This window comes from Procambarus clarkii, chromosome 36, assembly GCF_040958095.1.
Source record: "Procambarus clarkii isolate CNS0578487 chromosome 36, FALCON_Pclarkii_2.0, whole genome shotgun sequence".
Taxonomy (NCBI): domain Eukaryota; kingdom Metazoa; phylum Arthropoda; class Malacostraca; order Decapoda; family Cambaridae; genus Procambarus; species Procambarus clarkii.
Window position 1 is genome coordinate 38,082,330 of NC_091185.1, and position 11,890 is coordinate 38,094,219.

The 11,890-nt window shown below is 45.9% G+C and overlaps 1 protein-coding gene across 1 annotated transcript; it reads right to left on the reverse strand.

Annotated features, from left to right (window-relative positions):
* Nucleotides 1-3,533: 3,533 nt before the first annotated feature.
* On the reverse strand, nucleotides 3,534-11,638 carry LOC138371769 (seminal vesicle major clotting proteins-like). Its single transcript, XM_069336790.1, has 4 exons — nucleotides 11,402-11,638; nucleotides 5,515-5,862; nucleotides 5,245-5,484; nucleotides 3,534-3,749 (listed from the first exon to the last, which is right to left on the reverse strand). Exons 1-4 carry the CDS (start codon nucleotides 11,636-11,638, stop codon nucleotides 3,534-3,536), a joined length of 1,041 nt encoding a protein of 346 aa, XP_069192891.1.
* Between the last annotated feature and the right edge of the window lie 252 nt (nucleotides 11,639-11,890).

An 11,890-nucleotide genomic window follows, 5' to 3' on the forward strand; every position in this document is an offset into this window, starting at 1 on the left:
TGCTCAGACCCTTCTGAGCAGGGTCTGAGTCTGAGGGTCTGAGCAGGGTCTGAGCAGGTGGTGGAGCGGGTTAAGGCGTACCTGTTATGCCAGTTGCTGGAAGGCTTCTGTGCTGGCTAGGGTTCGAGTCTCCTGGTGGGAATGTGTTCTAAAGTTGTATACTTCACTCTCGTGTTTAGGAGAGTTGTGCCTTATATATATATATATATATATATATATATATATATATATATATATATATATATATATATATATAAGTATATTTTGGTAGCAGTCTTTCCTGTTGACATATATTATTAAATATGACCGAAAAAGTAAGATTAATAATTCTAACACGAATTTTCTCAATCTTTCGTACCTTTCTTTTCACTGCTGGTGGTAATTCAAAAATCAATTCTCCAAAATTCATTTTTATTTCTAGTCTGACGCGACACTTGAGCGCGTTTCGTAAAACTTATTACATTTTCAAAGACTTTAGTTTACACATACACAACTGAATAGAACTTACACATCTCCGATTTGTTTATATCTACATTTGAGTGAGGTGAATGGGGTGAGGTGGTATTAATAGGGTATTAAATTCATCAACACAAGACAGAACACGAAACAATGGGTATTGAATAGAAGTGATTGTAGAAAGCCTATTGGTCCATATTTCTTGATGCTTCTATATTGGAGCGGAGTCTTGAGGTGGGTAGAATATAGTTGTGCATTAATTGGCTGTTGATTGCTGGTGTTGACTTCTTAATGTGTAGTGCCTCGCAAACGTCAAGCCGCCTGCTATCGCTGTATCTATCGATGATTTCTGTGTTGTTTACTAGGATTTCTCTGGCGATAATTTGGTTGTGGAAAGAGATTATATGTTCCTTAATGGAGCCCTGTTGCTTATGCATCGTTAAACGCCTAGAAAGAGATGTTGTTGTCTTGCCTATATACTGGGTTTTTTGGAGCTTACAGTCCCCAAGAGGGCATTTGAAGGCATAGACGACGTTGGTCTCTTTTAAAGCGTTTTGCTTTGTGTCTAGAGAGTTTCTCATGAGTAGGCTGGCCGTTTTTCTGGTTTATAGTAAATCGTCAGTTGTATCCTCTGATTTTTGTCTGTAGGGTTAACGTTTCTATTAACAATATCTTTCAGGATCCTTTCCTCCGTTTTATGAACTGTGGAAAAGAAGTTCCTGTAAAATAGTCTAATAGGGGGTATAGGTGTTGTGTTAGTTGTCTCCTCAGAGGTTGCATGGCGGTTCACTTTCCTTCTTATGATGTCTTCGACGAAACCATTGGAGAAGCCGTTGTTGACTAGGACCTGCCTTTCCCTACAGAGTTCTTCGTCGACTTGCTTCCATTCTGAGCTGTGGCTGAGAGCTCGGTCGACATATGCGTTAACAACACTCCTCTTGTACCTGTCTGGGCAGTCGCTGTTGGCATTTAGGCACATTCCTATGTTCGTTTCCTTAGTGTAGACTGCAGTGTGGAAACCTCCGCTCTTTTCCATGACTGTTACATCTAGAAAGGGCAGCTTCCCATCCTTTTCCATCTCATTAGTGAAACGCAGCACGGAACTCTGCTCAAATGCCTCCTTCAGCTCCTGCAGATGTCTGACATCAGGTACCTGTGTAAAAATGTCGTCAACATACCTGCAGTATATGGACGGTTTCAAGTTCATGTCGACTAAGACTTTTTGCTCGATGGTACCCATGTAGAAGTTTGCAAACAGGACACCTAGGGGAGAACCCATGGCGACCCCATCTACTTGCTTATAAATGTGCCCTTCCGGGCTCAAGAAGGGTGCCTCTTTAGTACAAGCTTGGAGTAGTGTTCTTAGAATATTTTCTGGTATGTCAAGAGGAGTACAGGCTGGATCACGATACACTCTGTCGGCTATCATCCCGATTGTCTCGTCCACAGGTACGTTGGTGAACAGTGATTCTACGTCCAACGAGGCTCTTATCCCTGTGGCCCGTGTGCCCCGCAGTAAGTCAACAAATTCCTTTGGAGACTTCAGGCTGAATGCGCAACGGACATAAGCAGTCAGCAGGCCGTTGAGTCGCTTCGCCAGTTTGTACGTGGGTGTGGGTATCTGGCTAATGATTGGCCGAAGTGGGTTTCCAGGCTTGTGTGTCTTGACATTTCCATACGCATATCTAGGTTTATATTCCCTAATAATTTTTGGCAGGTGGAGTCCTGATTTCTTGGCGTTCACAGTTTCGATCAGTTTGTTGACCTTTGCTTTCAATTCGGCTGTAGTGTCCTTCGTTACCCTTTGGAATTTAGTTTGGTCAGAGAGTATGAGGTTCATTTTCGCCAGATATTCGTCTTTTTTTAAGAATGACGTATATTGGCGACTTGTCACCTCTCCTGACAACTATCTCCTTGTTCTCACGAAGGCTTTTTGCTGCTGCTTTGAGCTCGGGGGACAGTATGGTGCTTCTGTAATTGCCTCGATTCTTTCCTCCTTCCGCAATTAGTTCTGCTTGCAAGGTATCTTTGGTAGTGGCCTTCTTTTGTGTCTCGAGGTCGAATATGTCGTCCAACAGAATTTCCAACTCCACTTTCCGGGCCATCTCACTCGGTCTCATCCGAGAACCACACTCATCCAGACCTAACGACCCTCAGAAGCGCCCAGATGGGGTCACCTTACTACCTTGGAAGGATGGTAAGCAAGTGACTACAGGTGCGCTGCCACACTGGCCAGTACCTACCTCCACTACAGCCCACGTGAAAGCGATGGTGCTGCCTCTTTCAGGGAATCGCAGAAAATTATTAAATATAGAGGTCTGGCACACTGCTACAGCTGTGTTCCGATCGGTTCGGAGACCCTCGGTTCGTGGGGAAATGTGCATTGAAGTTCCTGAAGGAATTTGGGGACAAATTGATCAGCGCTACAAAAGGATAGAGAACAAAAAGTTTCTTGTTCCAGCGCCTCAGTGATGCGATTCAGAGGGGAAATGCCTGTTGCGTCTTGGGCACTAGTCCAACTTCAGAGGAATTCGAAGAAGTGCAACAATGCACTTCTTGCAACAATGATCGAACCCGTCTGTGACATTCATCAATGTTTCCCATTGTCGTGTTTTTCAAGAGATCCATAACCATTAAGCACCTTTTTGTATTATTATTTTTGTATCAACCCATGTATATCTTGTAACCATCAAATACGTAATAAAGCCCGGCTGGCCCGGCACTACATGCTGGCCACTCACTGCATGTTGGCCACTCACTGCATGCTGGCCACTCACTGCATGCTGGTTACTCACCGCATGCTGGCCACTCTCTGCATGCTGGACGCGAACTGTATGCTGGCCTCGTAGCCTGGTGGATAGCGCGCAGAACTCGTAATTCTGTGGCGCGGGTTCGATTCCCGCACGAGGCAGAAACAAATGGGCAAAGTTTCTTTCACCCTGAATGCCCCTGTTACCTAGCAGTAAATAGGTACCTTGGAGTTAGTCAGCTGTCATGGGCTGCTTCCTGGGGTTGGAGGCCTGGTCGAGGACCGGGCTGCGGAGACACTAAAGCCCCGAAATCATCTCAAGATAACCTCAAGATCTCAAGATAACCTGGCCACTCACGGCATGCTGATCACTCACTGCATGTTGGGCACTCACTGCATACTGGACACGCACTGCATGTTGGCCACTAACTACATGCTGGACACGCACTGCATGCTGGCCACTCATTGCATGCTGACGACTCACTGCATGCTGGCCACCCACTGCATGCTGGCCAATCAATACATGGTGGCCACTCACTGCATGCTGGCCAATCACTGAAAGTACTCAGAGTATAGGTAATGATGTGTATCAGTGCTATACCGACGGCTCTGCAGAAGAAGGTGGACGATGTACCGGATGTGCATGGAATATATTTGAACAATCTTCTCTCGTACATACAGCAATGAAGCGTGTCAATGACTGGGCAAGTACAACTCAAACCGAACTTGCAGGCATATACCTTGCCACTGAATTTTTAAAAGACAAAGGCAGTGGACTTATATACTGTGACTCGCAGAGTGCACTCCTGTCACTGAACGCACATAGTTGTGACACCCAGAAAATAGTCAGTGATATTCGAATGAATGTTTTAGTTGCTAAAGAAAACAGATTTGAAATTAAATTCCTATGGATACCATCACATGTTGGTATCTCAAGGCATGACACTGTTGATATGCTTGCAAAGACAGCCTGCAGAAACCCAGTGGTAGAAATTGACAAGGGTGTTTCATTAGCAGTAACAAAGAGAATACTCAAACAAATATCTAATGAAGATCTCACAGACCTAACAAATTCACAAAGACCGGAAAGTTGTAGCATAAAATATTATGATAGATATCGTGAGGAGACATTCACTTATGGAACTAATAGAACAAGAACCCGGCAATGTGATGTTACAGTGGCCAGAATACGCCTGGGATATAGACGTATCTGGCAGCTTTCTCAAAACCCAAATGTTGAGTACACAATGTGTCAACTTTGTGAAAGAGAAAACATGCACTCTCTTGAACATTATATTGTAGAATGTCCCATATTGACTGACTTTCGCCCTCCTGGGCTAAGGTATGCTGAACTGTATAATTACTATCTGAGTACTGGAACACTTGATGATATATTGGACTTGTACCCAAAATTAACCATGAAATGTATCAATTATTCAATGTATGTATGTGATGTAACTATATAACCTGAGCTTATAAAAGCGCCTTCATCACCTACAGTGATTAAGTGCTTAATTACACACTAGTTTCTCTATCAGCTATCTCACCCCGTCAGGGTAAAAGAGACAAATGTATGTGAATGTATGTGTGTGTGTGTATATATGTATGTATATATGTATGTATATATATGTATGTGTACGTATATGTGTGTGTGTGTGTGTGTGTATGTATATGTATGTGTATAAAGTATATATGGAAGCTGATCAGAATTACATTTCACTTTTGTAAATGCATATTAATGACACTATGAAAAAGACTCATCGAACACTTTATGTAGGGCATACGTAAATCTGAGTATCTATGTATTTACGTATGTAGGTTAGCTTAGCATTTTAAAGGCAACGAATCACCTTCTGTGGTTGATTGTTCAATAAACCCTTGAACTATATGTTTAACACATCTCTAACCCTGTCCATGGAGAACAGAAGAAAATGTATTTATGCTGATTAGCATTGTAAATGTGTGGCCACGTCTATGGTAGAAAATATTAATAATAAAAAAAGTACATGCTGGCCACTCACTGCATGCTGGCCACTCACCGCATGCTGGCCACTCAATACATGCTGGCCATTCACTGTATGCTGGCCACTCACTGCATGCTGGCCACTCACCGCATGCTGGCCACTCACTACATGCTGGCCACTCACCGCATGCTGGCCACTCTCTGCATGCTGGCCACTCACTGCTTTCTGGCCACGCACTGCATGCTGGCCACTCACTGCATGCTGACCACTCACTGCATGCTGGCCACTTAATGCATTCTGGCCACGCACTGCATGCTGGCCACAAACTGCATGCTAGTCACTCACTGCATGCTGGCCACGTACTGCATGCTGGCCACTCACTGCTTGCTGGCCACTCCCTACATGCTGGCCACGCACTGCATCCTGGCCACTCACCGCATGCTGGCCACTCCCTACATGCTGGCCACGCACTGCATCCTGGCCACTCACTGCATGTTGACCACTCACTACATGCAGGCCACACACTGCATGATGGCTACTCACTGCATTCTGGCCAATCACTACATGCTGGTCCTTCACTTCATGCTGGCCACTCACTGCTTGCTGGACACGCACTGTATGCTGGCCACTCACCGCATTCTGGCCACTCACTACATGCTGGCCACTCACTGCATGCTCGCCTCTCACTGATACCTGGTTGATACTGTGAGGGAATCTAGATTCCCTCAGCTAGTTTTCCTAGTTTCTAGATTAGGCTAGTCACTCTAGAAACTGAAGCTTTCAAACTAACATATACTTGTTGGGTGTTGAATGAAAGCTTATGTTATGGTCTATCATTTGTGAGTAGTCAGAAGTCTGTGATTGCTCTGTAGAGAGAATTACAGAGATGTTCCTGTTTCTGTAAAATAGGATGGGGAGGGGAGAGTGTATGGTATGAGAGGATACTTGACTAAAACCGTTAGAGGTGGGGGGGGGGGGGAGAGTGGGGTGAACGTTGCCCCCCCAACATGTGAGACAGTACGCCACTGTCTTTTAGGCCTCCCCCTCCTTGTGACGTCACAGGACGCCTGAGGGTGACGGAGGCATTTGATTGGTTTAGGCACCTGTGTTCCAAGTCGAGTTTTGGCGCGAAGAGCTATGGTTGGAAGCGGCATCTTGGTAGTGTGCCGGCTCCGTGCTGATTGGTCAAGACAAAGTAAGGGAGGAGATATGGGCATTCTGAGTTTCCCTAGCCCGGGAAATCGTCAGTTTGAATTGGGCGGCAAGCAAAGGAAGAAGTGACTGGTGGAGGTGGAAGGCCGGCCACCTCCACACCCCCCCCCCCCCTCCGTTAATCGCTTCTGTCGTTCAAATTACTAATTGAGCATGGCACTCCTGCCATCAGGGGTTGTGTCAAGGCCCAATTGGCGTGAATTGGGGCCAAGGATTTACGGAAGGAACAGTAAAAAGCTAAAGAGACAGTTGACAGTGTTCACCCATGAGGCAGCATGGCAGAGCCTCATAGTGTAACAGGTGGTTTGAATAACCTGTCTAGTGTTGTTGGGCAATTAGTGGAATCGAGCAGGGCCTCCTAGTGTAATTGTGGTGTGATTACAGGCCCATGTTGGACTTTGAATTCCGCCAGGCTGCGTCAGTGTGGGGACGCCGCCGGCCATTGTCACCCCAGTGTAGAGCAAGGCAGGCTCTGGTTTGATGGGGTTGTTAGTGATTCCCCATCCGCGTGTGTACGCCTGTGGACGGCAGCCTGCCAGCCCGGGGCACCCATGTGCGCGGCCACCCCAGGCCGCCCGCGGCCACCCACCTTGGCCAGCTGCCCGGGGGGGGGCCACCCATGCGGCCAAACCCCACCCCACCCCGCTCACCAGCTCAGCCGGGTGGGGTGCTATGACGTCATGCGCTACCCGTGGCCACCCCCAGGCCACCCAGCCGCTCGGCCCGCGCGCCGGCTACCCACCCGCCTGCCCGCGAGCCGGCTACCACCACCCCACCCCCCCCCTCTCAGCTCGGGAGGGGCGCTGTGGGCCACGCGGTGGCCACATGCCTTGGCCACTTTCCCGGGACAGCCTAGGGCCACATCTTGTCGATGCATGAGGAGCGAGCTAGGTGTTTACAGCCAGAGAGGTAGTGACCAGGAAAAGGATTGTGGTGAATATCCAGAGCCGTGAGTACAATAAAAAGTGTTACAGTGAGGGTAGCAGCTGAGTGACAGCTGTCAGTGGCACGTCCAAGTGATTGGTAGGGCGGTACCTGGAGATAGTTGTTATACACTGGATCACACTGTAGTATCATAATGTATATATGTGTATAGACCGACTAGAGTATGTAACCGGTCAGTGTAGAGATTTACCATATAAGTGATCCAGCCTGTTGATTCTATATAATCGCTCAGACTGGATTAATGCCATAGAGTACCAGCAAGTAAAATTATAATCATTAGAGGTAGGCAGGCCAGGTTGCAGGGATATCAGTGGGGGCCCAGAGGTCTGTGTAGTTAGTTACATTTACCTGATGATATAATTTTCATTGATTATGTGAATGCCATTTCTATGTATTCATTTGCATGTTTATGTACTGTGTTGTGTGGTGAGACAGTAGATGTGATTGCTGACTGATTGCCTAATGATGTCATTAGCATGTGGGGTATTCTGACGGCATCATTATGTTGCAGGTTTGTGCAGTGTTGTTATCAGTTTATACGATATTATTGCCCTCGGAGCGGTGTTGAGGGTTTAAGGGACCTCTAGGATTATTCAGGGGAATTCACAGTGCTTAATGAGAGCAGGCAATTGATGGGTTAATTGCCTTGCTGAGATAAGTGTGTGTTCACAGTAGTCCTTTGCAACGGGTGCAAGATAAGGGGGGTAGTAATATTGGTATACTCTTGTGTGTTGCACAACCGTGTGTCATTATTGTGTGGGCACAGTAAATAACAAGTTGCAGTAGCCTCAACCATATGTGGGCAGTGCATTTGTATTGTTGCATGCCATTGTAGTGTCCTATGTAACACTGGGGTTACTTTGTTTCTTTAAGTTGTGTTGTGGACTTAAGGATTCAGTGAGTCAATAATTGGGGAATTAACTGGATAAGGGGTGCATACTTATTGTGGAGTGAGTGAGGGCTGTTATGAGAGAGAACAGCGTTGAGCTTGAGTGAGATACGTCTCGGGAGCAATTAATTGACCGTGTGACAACTAATGGACCACTCTTGCTAATTATGTAATTAGCCTTCTCATCATGAATTCACGTAGTGGGAGAGGATCTGTCAGAGTCTGTCAGTATTTATGTTAACGTAATTTGCTCGAGACTAATTACCTTTCTGGGGTATAGCAATTAGTGGCTCAGGTTAATTAGTTGAGTAATTAGCATTGGAGAGCTCCGATGACTCGGTAAAGCGAGGTCATGGAGCTAGCATAAATCGTTGTATTAATCATATCCTGTCTGAGGACAGTGGATTATTGGCACATCTTGTTAATTAGGGGTAATTAACTCCTTTCCCGTGAATTCACAGTGTTTGATGAGACCTGCTTAGGCAGTGCGGAGTGAGACATATTTATGGATGATTAATTATCGGTCCTGGTGACAGTTAATTAATTGCTCAGAATTAATTAGGGTAATTAACACTCACTAGTAATTTTTTTGACACAGACTGTTGAGAAGGTACCAAGTTAGGGTAGGCTTAGTTAACGTAACTCAATGGGGATGTAATTAGTGGTCCGTTTGACCTTAATTGAGAATTACTCACTGAATACTTGCTAGGAGTCAAGTGTGATGTAATATAAGTTTGAGTTATTGTTAACAAGGGAGAGACAAGTGTTAATGATTAACGTAGAGTATCATCATGATGTTGTCTAGTGTGAGACAATTGTTTGTGATTACCGTAGTACTTTGTTGCTGACTGCTGCGATCAGTCAATTAACGTAATTAATCACTTAAGGCAATTTGTTTTGGTTGTCGTCTGGTGACGAGAGTAGAGTAATCTAGGGGTTTGTGGAGCTGTGTCCCAGAATCCCGCCTTGCCAGTCTTTGTTACTGTTTACAACAGGGCAACTTCTTGTAGGGAGTTGCAAAGAGTGTTCACACAGGGTTGTGATAGGGGAGGGGGGGTCACTGTTGGACTACCCGCCTAGTTACGTGGGTGTCTACTGGGGGGCGGGAGGACCGCTAAGTTTGTGATTATAGTAGCTGTCAGGGAAACCGAGACACTATTGATTGCATGCTTGTGTCTTCAGTGGATCTCCTTCATTTGTTCAGTTAGTTCATGTTGTCAGCCCGAAGTGTCAGCAAGATGGAGCCTGCTGTCACTTCTCGAGGGGCTGTTGAATAGCTGTGTTGCAAATACCACTTGATGTACAATAACGTAACCATTCGCTGTGGTGTAACTTAGTCTGTGATATTTTCTTTGATTTGCAATATTGCGTCATCAGTGGGCACACCTGTGTTCAGGTTAGTTCAGTAAGCAGCCTCACAGCAAGGGTTGCTATTTAGCTGTTTGTTATCGTGCCACTGGATGGACATTAACGTAACGTAAACTCGGTAATGTAGTAGTTAGTCTCTTGTTATTAATAAATTGTTATGTTATAGAAAACGGTCTTTGATGTCAACCCTTCAACCATATTATTCCACCATATTTCTGCATATTATTAAATGTTGATGTGATCTTGATAAGACAGCTGTTCTTGGGAATTCGAATTCCAATTCATAGCGCCACATCAAATATAAATATTTGATTGTGAGAACCCGTCGGTTACCCTTTATTAGTTTTAACGTCCTGTTCCTAGGAGGAACCCTAGGCTCCTTAGCTCCTAGGAGGAGCCAGCGGCCTATTGTGGACAGGTTTTCACCCCAGGTGGTGGAGGCCTGGCGGTTTGCTCCCGCTTTTCCTTTTTCTATTGGACTCATGCTTAACTGCCGTGAGCAGACTTTAAACTTGTAGTCCACCTCCTAAGGGAGGTAGGCATAGAAAAAAATCTCACAGATACCTGGTTGATGGAGTTCTGGAAGTTCTTCTACTCCCCAAGCCCGGCTCGAGGCCAGGCTTGACTTGTGAGAGTTTGGTCCACTAGGCTGTTGCTTGGAGCGCCCGCAAGGCCACATACCCACCACAGCCCGGTTGGTCTGGCACTCCTTGGAGGAATAAATCTAGTTTCCTCTTGAATATGTCCACGGTTGTTCCGGCAATATTTCTTATGCTTGCTGGGAGGGTGTTGAACAACCGGGGACATCTGATGTTTATACAGTGTTCTCTGATTGTGCCTATGGCACCTCTGCTCTTCACTGGTTCTATTCTGCATTTTCTTCCATATCGTTCACTCCTGTACGTTGTTATTTTACTGTGTAGATTTGGTACTTGGCCCTCCAGTATCTTCCAGGTGTATATTATTTGATATCTCTCTCGTCTTCTTTCTAGGGAGTACATTTGGAGGGCTTTGAGACGATCCCAATAATTTAGGTGCTTTATCGCGTCTATGCGTGCCGTATATGTTCTCTGTATTCCCTCTATTTCAGCAATCTCTCCTGCTCTGCAGGGGGAAGTGAGTACTGAGCAGTACTCAAGACGGGACAACACAAGTGACTTGAAGAGTACAACCATTGTGATGGGATCCCTGGATTTGAAAGTTCTCGTAATCCATCCTATCATTTTTCTGGCTGTCGCAATATTTGCTTGGTTATGCTCCTTAAACGTTAGGTCGTCAGACATTATTATTCCCAAATCCTTTACAAGCTGTTTTCCTAGTATGGGTACATTTGATTGTGTTTTGTACTCTGTATTATGTTTAAGGTCCTCATTTTTACCGTACCTGAGTACCTGGAATTTATCACTGTTAAACATCATGTTATTTTCTGATGTCCAGTCGAAAACTTTATTAATATCAACTTGAAGTTTTTCAATGTCTTTAGCCGAGATAATTTTCATACTGACATTTGTGTCATCTGCAAAGGATGATACGAAGCTGTGACTTGTATTTTTGTCTATATCTGATATGAGAATAAGAAAAAGCAGCGGTGCAAGGACTGTACCTTGAGGTACAGAACTTTTAACTGCACTTGGACTAGATTTTATATGGTTGACCGTTACTCGCTGAGTCCTGTTTGACAGAAAACTGAGTATCCAGCGTCCTACTTTACCGGTTATTCCCATTGACTTCATTTTGTGTTCTATCACGCCATGGTCACATTTATCGAAAGCCTTTGCGAAGTCCGTGTATATCACATCATATCAGCTGGCTACTCACTGCTTTCTGGCCACGCACTGCATGCAGGCCACGCACTGCATGCTGGCCACGCACTGCATGCTGGCCACGCACTGCATGCTGGCCACGCACTGCATGCTGGCCACGCACTGCATGCTGGCCACGCACTGCATACTGGCCACGCACTGCATGCTGGCCACGCACTGCATACTGGCCACGCACTGAATGCTTTCCACTCACCGCATGCTGGCCACTCACTACATGCTGGTCACTCAACATGCTGGCCACGCACTGCATGCTGGTCACTCACTGCATGCTGGCTACTCACTGCATGCTGGTATTTCACTGCATGCTGGCCACTCACTGCATGCTGGCTACTCACTGCATGCTGGCCACTCACTGCATGCTGGTTACTCACTGCATGCTGGCCACTCACTGCATGCTGGCCACTCACTGCATGCTGGCCACACACTGCATGCTGGCTACTCACTGCATGCTGGCCACTCACTGCATGCTGGCCACTCACACCAT